General features: G+C 29.8%; 1 protein-coding gene across 1 annotated transcript in view; it reads left to right on the top strand.

Annotated features, from left to right (window-relative positions):
- Positions 1 to 245: 245 nt before the first annotated feature.
- LOC127723542 (uncharacterized) overlaps positions 246 to 18,803 on the top strand; it is a 56,846-nt gene continuing 38,288 nt past the window's right edge. The window contains exons 1-2 of the mRNA XM_052230193.1: positions 246 to 393; positions 14,722 to 15,418. Coding sequence (XP_052086153.1) covers positions 345 to 393; positions 14,722 to 15,418 — 746 coding nt within the window. The 5' untranslated portion in view covers positions 246 to 344. The remainder of the gene's footprint in view (positions 394 to 14,721; positions 15,419 to 18,803) is intronic.

Genomic DNA, 18,803 nt, shown 5'->3' with positions numbered 1-18,803 from the left:
TCATTAATTAGAAAAGTTTTACCTCCTCCACCCCCTCTGGCTATTGGTTAAATGGACCTGTCCATAGTATTATGTAATAGTGTATGGTCAGTTAATTTTTCATTCCAGGGTAGAAAAGCTTTTGTCCATTGATGTTGTTTACATATCTTTATTTAGGACCTGAAAATAAACATTGGCTTAGGATTCCACTTCAGTTTTATTACATGTGTAAAAAATGGGAATGCCTGGTCAGTTTGTTGTGACATTGTAGTTTGACCAGTGGTCAGTTGAAAAACAATTTGTTTTTATGACAGTATAGGAAAGAAGCAATTAGGACAATTTGTGTGGATGAAAAGTATTTTGCAATGATGGAGGTTGAATCTACTGGTCAAGTTTTTAACCTACAAACCAATGGTACGCATTTAGTTTTTTAGAAGTTTGTTGTCTCTTTAATTAATAGTCAATCCTATAGCTTTTTGTTTGCATGTTGATTTTTACATGAATGAAACCTTTTGTGGTGATAATTTGTTTCATCAGAGGTTGAGAAAATGTTTGGTTCTTAAAAACTTTTTTTAAATTTATCATTTTACCTTTGAAATTATGTAATTTAGTTGTTTTATTTTTTGTTTACTTTCTTTTGCTATTTTCAACTGAAAACCAAGTCTTTTTTATTTCAATTAAATGTAAATAAAAAAATTATAATATCTTGTTTTTCTGTTTCTCATAAATTTGAAATAGTTTTCTCTCTTTAATTAATTGGTGTTTTTTTTTTAATTTAGTAATTAAGACAAAAGTACTTTATTTTTTATTTTTATTTTTTTTTATATTTAATTTATAAATGGTTCTTCTCGCTTTACTTAGTATTCTTTTTACTTTTAGCAACAGCATATTATATATATGTATGATGTAATTGTGAAAAAGCATGGTTTTCATGAGTATAAAAATCCTTGACAATACCAAGGGACAGAGTGAAACTGTTAATTAATAACAAGGATTTGTATAGTACAAATCCTTGTTAATAATAAATAAAAAGAATTTTAATTTACATGTGTAAAAGAACCAAAAACATGTGTTGCTATTATTTTTTTTTTAATTAAATACAAAAATTACATTATATTTTAATGAAAAAATGGTGTTGATTTCAGCTATAGATACATTTTATTAAAAATTCTCAATTAGTTGTCATACATGTCAATTTTTATATTTCTGTAACAAAAATAATTCATCTAAAACATATTTTTTAATTTTAAAAAAGTCATGAATGTAAACATATTTATATGATTGAAGGAAAAACACACCCAGGCCAATTGGCATTAAAAACGAGCAACACATTAACAGTTATACTGCTCAGTGGATATCTATAACTGACCATTGTCCACCCATTGTCCAGACTAAATACTACACCCTGTGTTGACCACCTCTTTATAAAATTTGTTTGAATCAGTCAATGCTTGTATTGTTAGACTTAACTGGATCAAATGGCTTGTTTTGATTGTATCAGGATAATTTTGACACTTCAGTTCCTCAATGTTGACACTGTTAAATTTGTGTTTGAACATTTTTTGTTATATGGTAGACCTCTAAGAAAATTGAAAAGATTTTATTGACACAAGGGAAAAAAAAAGATTTTTTTGTTGGTTGTAATATGTAATAGTTTTTTAAAAATCTTGATCCTTTGGTAAAAGTATTGTTTAAAGTTTGTCTGTTTGATTTTACATCACAGTTTTTAAAGTGTCAATTTACACATAAGTTTGTTAAATGATTTTGTGGCAGGATAGCTTAGAAATTGAAAATCAATATGTTATTTCACTTTAAAGTCATGAAAGTATAACTATCCTCCAAAAAATAATTTGTTAAAAATATATTTTTAAATATGATTTTTAATAAGTTGAAGACCAACCAGAATTTCAAAATTTTCTATTTTTCTGAAAACAGAGACTGCTGACAAAATCAATTTCCATGTCAAAAAGTCAAAAGACAGATTATGTTCATCCATTTATTAATTAGTAAAGATAAGTCCATCACTGATGGATCATAGAGTAACAACATTAAGGGGAGGGGTAAAAAACTTTGATTTCTCATGAGGGTCTCAAATGGTTATAAATACATGTAGTTTGCTTTGCTTTGAACAAACAGTGTCTAACCTGCCTTGAAAACTGAAGAAGGCTTGAATGATAATTCAATCTTTCCAGGCCTGGAAATACCCTTAATAATGGCCAAAACCCTGGCATTTTTATATTGCTAAAAGAGTGGTATTTATTGGGACAGGAACTACACAATAAAAACAAAATGCTTGAAAAAAAGAATAGTGTCTATACGATATATAAATTGAGGTTTGACAAAAGATAACCAATGACCAAGTTATATGATTTTGGACTGAAACTTAAATTAAAACATGTGGCAGGGATGAACTAAATTCTTATATATATATATATATAGGAGCCACTAAAACTTTTAATTAAGTAAAATTTTCAAGGATTGAAGGAAGCCACTTGAATGTCGTTGAAACCTCTTAAAACACCCACAATTTAACAATATCCAGGGGTTACTTTGTACTATTTTATACAGGAAATGTTGTCCATACTTAAAAATTTTAGCAAATAACTAAACGAAGATATTTTCCCTGATAAAATTCATCCCTTTCAGAATGATGACCACAGGAAGAAAAGTTTATTTTGATATGAAGATTCTACCACTTCATCCAATTTGATACAATTTATTTCTTCTTTAATTTTTAGAAGTTAAAAAGCGAGGCTTACCGAGCATTTGAGATATTTTAATTTTACTGTTGTCAGGAGAGAATTTTCTTATCTTATGAGATATGGTGATCAGATCTCTTTCTTTTTTTAAGACTGTATTTGAGCAAACTGTACCATTTTTTTTTTTAATCAACTGCTTAAAGATTCTGTACTTAAATTTTCTGGACTAAAGGTCATTCATTATTGGGACATCTGAAAATTGCTTTGATTGGAGGGATGAGTGCATTTTCCAGCCAGCTACATTTACAGTTGTTTTAATGCCCCCGCCGTCCGTCTGTAAGTACATATGTCCCAAAGTTGGTTTCCGTTCTCTAACTTTAGTTTGCCTCAACCAAATGTTATGAAACTTATACACAATGCTTATTACCACAAAATACAAATCAAGTTTGAATTTTGGTGGAGTCACTTTAACCGTTCTAGAGTTATGCCCCTTTACAAATGGAAAAATCCTGAATTTTTTGTTTCCGTTCTCTAACTTAAGTTTGCCTCAACCAAATGTTATGTAACTTATACACAATGCTTATTGCCTCAAAACTCAGATCAAGTACAAATTTGGGTAGTGTCACTTTTACCCTTCGTCAGTTATGTCCCTTTATAACTTTATATGATATGCAAGTGGGGGCATCATCTGTTTCCCATGGACACATTCCTCATTTATTTATTTTTCTTTGACATTTATATATTAAAAATTCAATGAAGGTGTGGATCATGTGAAGAGTGCAGTCCTCTGTTCGGTCTCACACATATATCTTATAATTTTGCATTCCCAGCTTTTCAGTGCTTTGACATTTTTTTCCAATTTTCTCTGAGCTCATGAAAACTGTGTGGCTTTTTATTAATCAGAATTCATGTTCTTCAAATTTAAAAGTTAATTCAAACTTAATTACACATGGTGTGTGATGAAGTTCCTTGCGTATATTTATTCCTGTGAAAAGTAAGTTTGATATTGTCACTCCTGTCAATTGGTGTGAAAGACTGATTTATAGTTTCCAGACTGGTCTAAAGTTTCCAGACTGCTTAAAAAGGTCTTACAATCCTGTGGTTTTTTTTCTGTTCAAATTATCATTAATTAAAACAAATGAAAGTGTTTTTATATACAAAACCTGATAATCCCCAAAAAAATGTCATTAAAAAAAAGAAAAAAATAAGGGTCGACTTGGATGGTACATGATGTAGAACTTTAATAGTTTCTGATAAATTTATTCACAATAGAATCTCATCCTGAACATGCATGAAATATTGGTCACTGGACATTAAGCAACAAACAATCAATCACAATAGAATCCAGCCTCTGGATGAGTGAAAGCATATATATATATATATCTCTGAAAATCAATGTTGAACTCAATATGCCTTTCTAAATTGTGTTGAAAGGTTGCAGTCTCTGTAGACACATTTCTCTACTTCCCTTATGTTCATCAGGGATACATCCTCTCTCTCTTTAAGTAGACTTCTATTCATTTTTACCTCTTTTAAAAAAAGAACATTACAACACAGTTATATAACATCTAAAGAAAGCAATCTATTCATATCTACATGAACTATTTTGACAGGTATATTAGTATATGATCACTATCTGTTTTTCACAGTTATGTTTTTATTGTTAGGCAATACATGTATGTTGATAAAATCTTCTTTACCAGATTTTTGTTGATAAGAAAGTTGAGAATTTGAATGAAGATGTAATAAGATTATCATGTCATTGTTGGTACAGTAACAAGTACTTGGATCAGATAATTACGTAATATGCTTCAAGTAGAGATGACTTAATTTATACTGTAATAAAAAACGCAGACTGAAATTAGAAAAAATTAAATGACCTTTGGAAGCTCAAACATCTATATACATGTACAGTACTGTTTTACACTTGTGCATTTAATCCTTTCCTCCATGGATTTTTTTTTTTACATACTTGATTCCCATAGGATTTTTCAATAAAATACTGAAAATATGCTTACTTTAATGAAATATTAACTGTACCTTACATAGACAGTTAGGTATGTATACCTCTTCACAATGCTGGTCTTCTAAAGTTCTTTCTGAAGACTGTTCTGCATACAATGATAAGATGTGGTAAAAGTCAACTTGAAAAAACAGCAACATAGTAACATGACATGTTCTTGCATCAAAGTTTAGGACATTTTAATATCCCTCTTGGTTCTCTACTGAAAAGTCATCATTAGATGTACTGATCAGTTGGTTGCTTAATTTTACTGACTCGAGTGAGATTTCAAATAAAGTTTCAAAGTTTTTTGAAAGGTCATATTGGAACAAAAGTACATAAAAAGGAACTATTCTGTATCACAAAATTTTCCAGTATTGACCAACAGGTATATTGCCTGAATAAAAATTCTAATAGTAAGATACAAGTTGACCAACATTTCACCTTTGTAAATTACCAAAACTGTCCATCATAAAAAATTGTCCAAAACACTAGGAAGTCTTGACCAGGGCTGAAGGCAAAAATAATTTGGACAGTTTTTGTGATGTATTGGTAAATCGAGAAACATTTTTAGGGAAGAAAAACTAATTCCTTGTTAAGACTGAGTTTGGCATCTACATTTTACAAGGAGATGTTGGTTGGTTTGTCTTTTCTTAGAGGTAAGTCGTTAACTGGATAAGACAGGAAACATTTGGCAAGTTGATTAGCAATGGCAACATTACAGCCTAAGTATTCTGAATTATTTTTTAGAATTTTGATAGTTGCTGAGGTTACAGGACTTTGCATGACCTTCATTGATAGTCAAGGTCATTAAGCATCTCTAATGAATTAGTAGGTCAAAATTTGGCACTTTTAGTAGCAATGGTCACAATTCAACCAAAGTATACTGAAGTTTTTTTTAGAATTTTGATAGTTGCAGCGCTCAGGTAACCAGACTGAAAGAGACCCTCATTGGTAGTCAAGTTCAATAGCCATGGTCACATTTCATTCTAAGTGTACTGATGTATTTTAGAATTTTAATTGTTGCTGATGTTACCTGAAAGTAATACATACATGTACAATACACCTGGCCAATCAAATTGAAAATCTTGTTTTTATTTAATAATTATTTTTTGTAATTTTTTTTTTTTTTTTTTTTTTATGAATGAAATTTTAACACCTTAGAACAAGAATATATTTTTTTATGTTTTTTTTTATATTTTCAATCCTGTTGTCTTAGAAATGTTAACTTGATGACAGGTGGTCTTTTGTTTTTTTTATTAAGGAGCAGACTGACATTTAAATGATAAACTTGGTTAGTGTTCCTAGTAAACACAAACAGCTTTAAGGAGACCACCAGAAATTGATAATAAAAGTGGTCAATCAGAAATATTATGTAACTTTTCCTTTTTCTCAACTACATGAAGTCATTTTGGTATTTGGAGGAACCCATACTTTAATGTGGATTAATGTTTTGTGGATGGTTTCAAGACACGAGAGGAATTTTAAATTAAACTTTTGAATATAAAATGTTTTAAGAAGGAAACAGATAATTGTAAATAGATAAATTTGTGATAAGATCCATTCGTCTTAATTCCCTTCAAGATCTCATTAAAATTTTCAGTCAATTAGACATTTTAAATTTTATTTTAAGAAGGCGATAATTTATGGAAAATATTAATCCCAAAAAATCCTATTATAATAGTTGAAAAGATGAGTGTAGATCTTATTTTAAATTTAATGTGATTTAGTAATTATTAGTCATAAAAAGTACAAAAGGAAAAGGAACTTTGTGTTGACGATTTGTAAGCTTTTGTACTTTACTTGTTGACTTCCTATTTTGAACTATTTTTTATAACTTTTGGTTATGATTAGGGTAAACAATGTAACCCTTCTGAGAAAGAATCAGAAAGTTAAGTAAATGACAAAAGGGGAGGGGGGGGTTTCATTATTTATCACAATGAGCGGGAGAACCTAAGGTAGCAATTAAAAACTAAAACTTAAAACAGACTGAAAACCCACTGCATGGTACCCCCCAAAAAGATGTATACCGGTAGACAAAGAATAGGCTAAAAAATACTACACCGAAAAAATTTAATTGAGCAACAAGAAATTCACTGATTAGGCCAATTCAAGTTAGATATTTTATACTGTCTGATTTCTGATTTATTTAGCTGAAACAGAAAAATGAGCCCTCTATAAGAACAACAGTTTCCTTTGTGTATTTGTTAAAAAACACTTGTAATAATCTTTTTTTAAATATATCATGAAATCTGACAAGTTAGAGTATTTTATGATGTGTCAAATTGAAAAAGGTAATTGTGAACTGACACCGATTTTGGTGACATATTTACCAAGGGCAATTTACATATCATATCTTTCACACTGGAACACCAATTAACACTAATGTTTAGTCAGTGGTCATTATTTTGACCACTATAAAATATTAATGTGTCAGAAACTGGCCTTTCCTATTTTTGTAATCAATTTTATCTTATTCCAAAGGGATGATTTTCAAAATTTGAAATTGCTCATTTGGGTATTGGAAAATAGGCATATAGAGGTAATGAGAAATTAATTGATTTTATTTAAAATCTGACTTCAAAGGGATAATTAACCCATTGACATTGTGGTTAAATTATTTTTCAAAAAAAAAAAGTTTATTGCTAATATAGCCAAGATTTCAGGAAAAAAGAAAATGGAAAAAAGCAAGATTTCAATAAAAAAAGTGAATTTTCAAAAATAAGTATACTATAAATTAGACTTTGGACTCATGGAAATATTTTTTTTTAATTCACTAGTCAATCAATACCAATGTATAACAAAATATACTTTCTCATGATTTCTATTTTAATCAAAATCTAAAAAAAAAACTCACAAAAACCCTGCACTGATGATTTTCATTTTCCACAAACCATGGAATAAAAAGCATGGGTGAACTGTCTTATTGTTTTATTACAAAGAAGAATTTAACTTAGTGTTAAATTGTGTTTTTTTTTTGTAGAAAATTAATTAATTAGGATGAGTACTGCTAGTGGAGCAGTAACTGTGCACCCACCTACTGCACCATATATTGTCATTTTATTTCCTATTTTATGCATTCATTGTGGACGAGTTTTTGTTTTTGTAATTTTATTTTTTTAATATATTTGTGATCTTTTCCCTGGACCTCCTTGATAGGTTCATAATTATCACCATAACTTGTACCCTCGGAAAGCTTTATTATATTTTGCAAATTGGATGTTAAAAGCCTTGAAGATAAATTTTTCCTTGATAAAATAATTCTTTGATGAAACACATCTAACTCTTTTGTAACATTGCATGCTGATAATTGAATCTCTAATTGAAAAGTTACAAAAATCAATTTCATGACAGTTGTCAGTTGAAGTTGACTTAATTGTCCATTAAAATACAAAATATTAATAATAAATGACCACCCTTTTTACATGTGACTGGTCAACATCATTGTCCAGTTGCCATCAGCATTAATTAAATCAATAATAGAGATTTTTATTGTCAAAACTTACTGGAAAATGAAGGGCTATTTTAATGAGTTATAATAAAACATTGATGGTCAGCTAAAGTGGACAATGGCTGTCATTTACACTGACCAGTGGTGTTGAGAGGTCAGCTGTGATGCAATATTGTCCATCAAAAATTTAATTAAAAGTTTTCACAATGGGGGAAATGAGCATATTGAGTATTTCTTTTTATAGAAAATGTCAGACCCTTCAGCTGGACATGGTGAACAGATCTGGCATTTGACTGTCTGTCTTATTTTGTAATTGGCTGGGGTCACTTTATTAAAAAATGATTTAAAACTTAATAAATTTGCATACTGTGGATTCATTATTATTCGTGGGATACAAATTTTCGTGGATTCTGTGGGCAAAAGTAAACCACAAATTTCAATGTTTGATGAAGAACAAATACTCTATAGGCTAGTATGCAGACTTTTGCATAACTATGAAATCAAATATTTACGAAAATACAATTTTTTCACAATCCATGAAAACTGGTACCCTGGGGAAAGTAAATGAATTAACACCTATATTTTTTTTATTTGACAAAACAGAGGATTGAAGTATAAAGAACTGATGATAATGTCTATTTAATTTTCATTTTTCATGATAAAAAACAACATTTAAGACAATCAAAATCAAGTAATGACTTTTATGGTAAAATTGAAAATACAAATAAAGATATAAATAAGTATGATAGATTACCAATTGACTTTTAAAGGCTTTCATAGTTTTACAAATGTGACATATATTTGAATATTTGAATTGAAAATTGAAAATGTCTTTTTTTCATTATTTAAATCTTATTCAATTATTTATAATGAATTATTCAAAACATGTCCAGTTTTAGGTCAGTCCTTATTTATTTTCTTGGTCCATCAAAAATACTGCTATTCTGTTGAATTATTGTTTATGGCATTTGTCATGTAAAATAATTAATGTGCATAACTGAAAAATCTATAAAAGACCCACTATCATCAGGGGCCATAACTCAAAACAGTTAATAGATAAAAACCACACAAGTCTCTCATCATTCCGACAACTTTATTGGTAAATTTATGTTTTTGTCCACACGTCTAATTGTTAAAATGAATGTACACTGTCACAAGTGTCCAGTCCAAGAAAAAAATGACCAGTACAAATTTTTTTTCACCCAAGGGTATGATTTAGATGGACACCACCTGGCTAATGGGTCTACAGTTACATAATTTTGTCACAGGTTTAGGTTTTCATGTGTCTACTCAACCATGAAAAGAAGAAAATTAAATGTTTATTAGTACAAATTAGGATAATAAAAAAGCTGAGAAAAAAAGATTATGGGAGCTTTTTATGTATAGAGGTGATATCAATTACAGATCAGGAAAGAAATGACATGTAATTAGTTAGTGATTAAAAACATTATATTTGTGTTAGATATATGCTTATACTTCAGTTAAAAAAAGGAAAATTCTTTTGTAAATAGGGAATCGAAGCACTTTGTATTTTTTCTTGAAAATGAATAAGTTAAAAGATACATTAAAATAATAAATTTGTTTAAATAACATTACCATTAAGGTAAAAGTCTAAATTGCTTGATATAGGTTTATTAAAACAGCAAATTATCAAAATTAAAGAGTTTTTAAAAAACTCTAGAAATAAGTAGTTTATAAATGCAAAGGAAAAGTTGGTAATGGGACTATAAAATGAAAGCATGCAGTCTCCATTTTTATAAGACCTAAGCAGTTTTTTGTCTGTTTTTGCTCCTTTTACCCAGGATATATATAATCTTAAAACATTATGCCCCTATCTTTCAATATATAATTTAATAGAATTCCCTTTTAATTTAAGGTAATTAGTATCACATTTTTAAATGATTTTTTATTGAAAAAAAACCATGATTTAAAATGAAGATTGATTAGGATAAAATTCAATTTTGAATAAATTTCAAATGGGAACAGAGTGAATAAATATTCATTAATATTTGAAGAGGTGTATCAAATTGATGATAGGAAAAATTGTTACACCAGATGACTTAAAGTACACAAAAGTAGAACTGACCAATAAAAATTTTACACCAGAAACTGACCAGTTGTATTGTAACCTTGAGAAAGTGATTATGTTATCATATGATGGAAAACACCAGGCAGAGAAGATAAATATCTCATAAAAATTACTTAAAGAAGATTCTCACAGCTGGTCAACCTAACCATGTAAATCATCACTTTTTTGTGCTGCCAAGAAGGGGTACATTCGGGATAAAGATGTTTTTTTTGTTATGTTTTAGTAAAATATGTATTTGTTTGTCATTTTAGTCATCAGATATATCAAAATATCATTAAAATAATTAAAAATGATAAATAGAAGAAATTTGATCCTAGTAATTATTGGTAATAATGTGTTATCTTCCCTTGGGAAGCCTCAGTGCATGTAATCTTTGCTTGGATAATGAAATGAGTTGTACAAAAATCAATAGCTTTATCAATATGTGATGGTCAGCTTGACCCTTCCAACATTCTTTTTCACTGGGTCATTTATTGTTTTTCCATTAAGCATACTAAGTGCACTACAACTTTCTCACAAAAATTAATTAGATAACCGCAGTACAAATGACCAGTACTTTGTACTGATAGAATAAGATAGCATTTATTAAAAATCCATCCAATCTTTGTATAGTGAATATATTAACATGTTTATTTGTTTAGACAAAGAAAAGTTCGCCAAGTACATTTTTCCATGTAAATATTGACAAAATGATGATTTTTGTCATTTGTGCAATGTACATTTTTCACGTAAATATTGACAAAATGATACGTCTTTATTTTAGATTTCGTCATTTGTGCAAAGTACAATTACTTATCACAGAAAATGTTTATATTAATACATTTAAACTAGACAATTGAATTGATGTTAATCAGTAAGAAAATAACTGTTTTGAGTCTTAAGAAATTGTTTTTGAATGAAATTGCAAATTTTGTCATTTCGTTTGTAAGTGTACATTTACTTATTGGGAAAATGTTCATATTTAAACATTACAGCCCAAAACGATTTTTTTAATTGAATTAATTTACAAGGCTATAAGAAAATAACGATTTTTGAGTCTTAAGAAATCGTTTTTGATTATAAACTTTGAAATGGATTTTGATCAAACTTCGTCAATTACTGATTTGTGAAAGGTCAAAGTTTGATCAGATGTGACAAACAGTTTTGTTACTAAAAAAATAACCAACATTTTATTATGAAACATTCAAAGAAAAAGAAAAAATTGGTTATGTTAAAAATTTGAGCTCATTGCCAACATTTTAACTAAAATGTATAGAACTTAAACATAGGAAAGTTGAACATAGCCAATGATTTGATATTCTTTTAAAAGTTTGAAATATATAATGTGAATTAGTTTTTATTCATGGGATACCAATTTTCCTGGATTTAGTGGGCTTAGGTGAACCAGAAATTTGAAATAGAGGTGAAGGATAAAAGGGACATTCAAAGTCATAAGTCGAAAATGTTAAATGAAAAATTAACTGTTCAACAAAGTGCAAATTTTCTATAGGCTTATATGTGAATGTAGACAAAACCATGAAATCTAATATCCTTGAAAATGCAATTTTTTCTCAACTCATGAAAATAAATGAATCCTCAGTAACTATGAAAAACAAACGGCCATTAATGATCCTATTAGCTCTATGAAAAGTCTAGCTCTAGTCAGATGATATCCTTGCTTAAGTCCAGCATTGCTGGGAACCATTACTTCTTTCTTGGAAGGGACATTAAACTCTGATCAAAATCTTATTTTTTAGTAAATTTAGAAATAAAAAAAAAAGGATTGTCTTGCCTGTGATGAAAGACTTAGGTGTGGGTAAAAAATGTTTGTGATTTACAGGTTTGTTGGTGTTAATTAACAGTTTATTACACTTTAAAAAAGCAACTTCCACCCTTGTAAATCAGTTATGTAATGCAGCGTCTTAGACGAGTAGGGACTATTTGAATGGTCAGTTGAAAATTATATAAATTTGATGCTTGTAATGCAGAAGACATACTCCCTGTATTTTCCTCTTCTGATTTCTGTTAACAAATGGAAGGATAAAGCTTTTTCCCGATCTGTCTATTTCTTTCATTGTTGCTTAATCACTCAATTTGGAAACATGGTTCATTTCACTAAGAATTTGGATGTGACAATGTGAAATTGTGGTATCTCATTTCTGCATGACATGAGTTTCAAACTGAATTTTATGAAAATCTGTTAATAAAATATATGAGCAACAAGAATAAAAAACCCTTGGAAAGTAAATTGGCAATCCGAGTCAAGATTGGAGTCAAATGCATTTTTTAAAAAGCAAGGTTTGAACTATCAACCTGAATGTTGACTTAGGCTAGGGATCACTGAGATGAACTTCTAAGGCCACAATTAATTTGTAAACTAGCTTAAGGTGGTACATTACACTAAAGGGAGATAACTCTGTAAAAATCAGCTGAACGTTTTAATCAGGTTCTATTGTTAAGGAAATATTAAGCTTCTCAATGATCAAAATTAGTGTTTGTCAAACTGCTATATATCCAATGAATTTTTCTGGTAAAATGCGTTGTTCAAGTTTTTTTAATTTTTTTTATTTTTGTTAAAGGGTAAAAGTTAATTATTTGTCAAAATTTTATGAAAATTAAACAAGCCAAATTTATTTTTCAAGGTATTTGGTACCACCTTAAATAACATAATAAAAAAAGAAAAGGATTTACCGTATGGTTGCCTATTATAATTGCTTACATCATAGATGTATAAAGTCACTATAAACCCACTTGATTTGAACTTTGGTTTATAGTTGTCTCATTGGCAATCGTAACCCATCTCCTTATTTTAATAATTTAATGTGTTTCATGCAGAAATACCTTGGAAATAACATATTTGATAATTTGTAATATTTATTGACTCAAAGTAATTACAGATTTAAGTTATTTGCTTTTATAACATTCATATTAATCTGTATCCAATTCATATTGTAGTGTATTTCACTTAAGCTGATACAAAACTTGTAATTATATTGACCTGAGGGATATTTCAATTTTTTAGATGTTTTTTATTGCTTTGATCATCCTAAAGCAATTTGACCATGTGTTGCACATAAAAATTGGATTATTGAAAAATCGAATAATAGACAGATATATAATTCAGTAAAATTTGAGTTATCTCCCTTCGATCTTGTATAAGAAATACTTATATAGTATCTAGTACAGTCAGACCTGCCAACCTTCCCACTTTGTGGTGGATATCCCCCATTTAAGGTGTTGACCTGACCCTTATAAACCTCAATTCTTTAAACTAGCATTGAGGAGTAAAAAGTACATTTAAACACATGTTTACTCATTCAAAACCATCGACGTTTTAATTAAGTACACTAACGTCATGTATAGGTTCTTATGCTTATATCCCCCATGGAGATTTTGAAAAGTTGGCAGGTATGTACAGTTTTGATATTAGGACTAATATTGCCACAAGAAATAGAATTATATTCTTAACTGTTGAGCAATCATTAACATTGTCAACTTACATTTGTTCGCCTCACAGAGGATTCTCTGGAAACCTTGCTACAATCAATTCTGTTCCTGTTGGAACAAAAAGTTTATAACCTTTATTCATTCAGGAACAAAGACTATAATATTTCTTCCAGTGGAAATAGTTTTCCAGAATGTTTTTTCCATTTGGAATTTATATTAAAAAGTAACTTCTATTGAGTATTCCATGACAATATCAACCATAAACATATTTGGTTTTGCAATAATATTTGCTTTATACTTTGTTATTGCAATGCAAGATTTGAAATATATAAATACTAGTGATTCATTAACGCTTACTTGGAAATTACTTATTTTTAGTTTGAAGTGTTATATGCTCAAACAACACTAGTGATGTTCAGTCTTTTAATCAACACTTAATCCACCACCCATTCTAAAGCAAAAACAAAATAGAAAAGAAGAAAGTGAGCAACTACAGGTCACCCACCATATTGCCTCTGTGAATGAGCAAAACTAATATCACAAAGTGAGCAACTACAGGTCACCCACCGTATTGCCTCCGTAACTGAGCAAAACTAATATCATAAAGTGAGCAACTACAGGTCACCCACCGTATTGCCTCCGTATATGAGGGAAACTAGTACCATAAAGTAAGCTATAAATGGTCCCTGGATGGCAAATTGTAAAAGAAAACCAAAAGCTAGATTAAAATTGAAACAATAAACAAAAACAATTGTGGCTGACAACAACCAAGGCAACCAATGGACAACAACCTTGGTTTGAAACAGGCCAATCAACCTGGGGAAGTGGTGTAATAGCCTGATAAAATATGTTTACTCATCAGACGTATTCATGAAATCTTTGAATTTTGATGTTTTTTGGACTTCTGCAAAAGTTTGAATATCTCGTCATAGATTTTAATGCATCCTAAATTTCTTTAATATGGGTTAAATGAAAGTGATCACAAAACTTATAAAAATATGGTTGCAGTAGTTATGAAAATTTAAGTCATGATGATATACAATGTGTTTAATTACCAGATACTTTTCTTTTTCAGTTCCAGAAGATGTTGGGTATATCAAAGATGGTCACCAGTTTGCCCACAGACCATTTCTGGACATTCATGGTCAAGAGAAAACAACACCAAGACTGCCATACCCAGAAATTTACAATCAGCAAGTGATATCACCACGGCAACATGGTGAAAATCAAAACCAAGAAAAGAACCTATTTCCTCAGGTATTTGACAGACAAGAACAAGAAAAAATCCTACAAAGACAAATGATTGAGGTCTATAGACGAGAATCAAGAGAATTTGGAAAAATTGAAGAAGAAAGCATGGGAGATTATTCACAAAAGTCAGACAACCATGATAAAGCTAATGAAGCTATATCACCAAGGCAACTTGTCGAGAAACAAAACCAAGAAAAGCAACTATATCCTCAGATGTTTGAAAGACCAGAAAACATGAGAGAGAGACAGATGATTGAGGCCTACAGACAAGAATCAAGAGAATTTGGACAGTTGGAAGAAGACAATTCACAAAAGTCACAGAAGAGTGATGCCTACATAAGACAAGAATCAAGAGAATTAGGACAGATAGATGACATCAAGGGAGATAAATCCCAAATGTCAGACAATCAAGATAAAGGCAATGAAGAAAGGATGGACAAGAATGAGGAGAACAACCAGTTAAATGATAATTTAAAGAAATGTCACGAGAACATGGAAGATTTTCAAGCAGCCATTAAAAGGTAAGTTTCTTCCCAAATGGAGTAGAAGTGAACTTGTATCCCAAGGCTGGTTTTGTCTTGTCATTGGGTTGCTGTCACATTGTTACAGACCTGATTGTAATTCAGTTGTTGATGGTTGCTGTCTGTCATATTTGTATTTCGTTTATTGTTTTGGCATAAATAAGGCCGCTGGTTTTCTCTTTGAATCGTTTCACATTTTACTATGTCGTGGCCATTTATAGCTTCTTTTACATTATGGGTTTAGCTCATTGTTGAAGGCTGTACAGTGACCTATAGTTGTTAACATCCACATCATCTTGACTCTCGTGGATATTTGGACAATCATACCACATCTTCTTATTGTTAGATGTTCTTTTATTTATGTTGTTGTGATCCTAATTAGGGTATATATATAATAACATTAACAGTACCAGTTTAAATACACCAGATGTGCATTTCGACAATAAATGATTAAAAATCCAAAACTTATTCAAAAAATAAAGATCTTATAAACCACAAAGGACAAAAAGTATATATATATAGTTTGTCACTATATACATATATATATAAATATAGTTTGTCACTAGTGATTTAAGGGCCTTAGAATGATGTAAACCTGTTTATCAGTGAAGACTATTTTTACTCTCAGGTGCAATAGATTACAATTTACCTTTTTGTCTAAAATAAGTGGACCTTTTATCTTTTTATTGATAACTAAAATGTAAGTTGTTAAAAACAACTTGATAGAAATTTGAATGTATGTTTCACCTGGTTTGAAAAACTTGTACCAGTGTTGCTAAAAATAGATTATTCTGTGATCTTTCACCTGTATGACATAACAATTGTTACTGAAAAAGATTCATCTGTCCTTCTTTTCTTTATAGGTGTAATACCACCATTGTTTTCCCCATATTAGTCTTTGTTAAATTTGCACTTTTCAAAAAATTTTGCAGAATTTATCTTTGTTTCAAATAAAGAAATACTTGGCATGAGTAAAGTTTTATCCTGTCCAGTACTACAGACAAAATTTCACATAACATTTCATTGCATATAAGATAATAACCATCACTGGAAGTTAACCAATCAAATTTTCACCCCTTTTTTGCCAGTGTACAAGCTTAAGTAACCATATAACCTGAAGTTTCCAAATATTCTATAGAAACACCAAATAAAAAAAGAATAGTGCTTTGAAACACCCAAGATATATGTTTATGACTTTATGTTTTTTTTTACTGCAATGAAATATAGGACTTATTTCCTACAACTGTCATATTCAAGGGTGTATTTTTTTTCGAATGAATCTTTTTCGTATGCAACCAAATGTGACATACTATGATTTGGTGGTATTACACCTTATTTATAAGTAACAATTATGACCTGGACCAAAATTAAGTGATACTGACACGAGGTCATAATTCTTTGGCGAAATGTACATTTCTTTTGTTTTGGTTGCTATCTCATTGACGTGTTATGGTCAGTTCCTTCCACTCATTGTTTTTTTTTTTTTTTCTTAAGTTTGATAAGGATGCTAGAAGTTTGTTGAAGTTGTGTAATAGTGTTAAAAGTTTGTTTATCTCACATCATCATCATAATCTGTCATACTTAATTGTATAAACGTGTATTATATAACTTCCATAATATTGTATATTATGTACTTATGTGGTATAGATATTTTTGCTGGTACAGTTAGGTTTACCAAGAATTAAGAACTGTTTGCAGAACTGACTATACATTGAAATCAAGTAGGGTATTCTCTAAAAACCCGATTTTTCCTCAATGCATGGAAATTTGTACCTAAAAAAATAAACGAATCATCTTTTTCCTACATATAAAAAGTAGTGAGTGAGTTTCTGAGTACAAATGTTAGACAGTTTCAAGCTGTCCATAATCCTCCCCCCCCCCCTTTTTTTTAATCGTAAAAAGTATGAATTTGAATAAAACCTGACTTGAACACCTGTTTTGCAAACTAATAAATAGGTTTAACTAATAGCTAAACACATTCATGAACTGACTTTCTGAAATTACATCAATTTTCCTTTCTAAGCATTATAAAATCTCTGAAAATATTTGTCGTATTTACAATAAATTATATCTTATTAAATTTAGGTCAGATTTTAAGTGGTTTAAAAAACTGATGTCTTGTTTGAAGCACATCTTTTTCCGATGAGGTGTCAACTGTCGGGCATGTTTATCAAGTGTTTTTGTTCAACTTTAATCTGCTTGTTTTTAAAGGTTTTAAGTGTTTTCAATTGAATTAACAGGATTTGAAAATAATACTTCCAATAAGTATTTGTGAGGATTTTTTTGTTTCATGGAAATTGAAATAATAAGATATGTTATTATAATCTATTTAAAGTGTGAATATTTCCGCAATATGTCTTGTTAAAAACTTTTTCTCTTCAACCAAATTTGGCAATTTTTGATGTTGATTTATTTTTGTCTTGCTGAATAAGTAAGAAAATTATCTTATTTAACTGGTGCTCAAAAGACAATGTTTTAAAAGTTGTCAAAAAATATTAATTACTATGCCGAGAGAAGCTTAACAGAATTGTAAAGGCTGAACAGATTGACTTTTAACTATCAGCCATATTCACTAGCCAAGGGTAACGATTTGGTCCCCTAACCCTTGGCTAGCGAAGATGACTATCATCATTGCTGAATAGCTCAGGCTTTTCAATAAGGATTTCTGTCCAGAAATTATCCATGTTGGTCATGTCGAGTCCAACAGTGAAAAGAAAAACAATGTCATTGCCTGATTTTATTATTTAAGTCTCATGGACAAGAAAGAGCAAGGAAAGTACATCAAATTAGACTCATTTTAGAACTTTTGCTATAAAAAAAAAAGACGGGGCTCAGCTCACTGTTCAGAAAATGATGAATCCAGACAGATTTCATGAATCCAGGACTGATGGATTTGTATAAGTGAGAACCCTGATATATGAAATGGCTGAAAGTATTTACTTTAAACTAAATGCTTGCTTTATAGACTGTGAGGGAGAATGGACCCTTATGTGTCTGTCCCTTTGCTTGAGATCAGACCACTATGTCTGTCTAACAAACTTATTGTTTGAGATGACATTTCCTACTCTTTAAAAAAAATCAAGCTGATAGTTCAATTTGGTTTTGTGGGACCTGAAAGATTCATTTAAAGTTGGGGGCAAAAATGAAAAATTCAATTCCTTTAATTCCCTATGCTAGCAGTAACAAGCAGTTCATTATGGGACAAAGAAAAAGAATATAAAATTCAAATATAAAAAGTTGAAATAGTGCAAACAAAATGTACTATTTTAATACTTATGTGTATGTATGTATTTATAAAACTATTTTAAATGCTCTCATCAGTTTCTCATAAGTAACTTTCATTATTCTTTTGAGAAAAAAAAATTCAGACAATATTATATAATTG

The sequence above is a fragment of the Mytilus californianus genome, unplaced genomic scaffold (genome assembly GCF_021869535.1).
Source record: "Mytilus californianus isolate M0D057914Y unplaced genomic scaffold, xbMytCali1.0.p SCAF_13, whole genome shotgun sequence".
NCBI classification, from domain to species: domain Eukaryota; kingdom Metazoa; phylum Mollusca; class Bivalvia; order Mytilida; family Mytilidae; genus Mytilus; species Mytilus californianus.
Note: the sequence above shows the minus strand (reverse complement) of the source record. Positions and strands in the feature narration are given on the sequence as shown.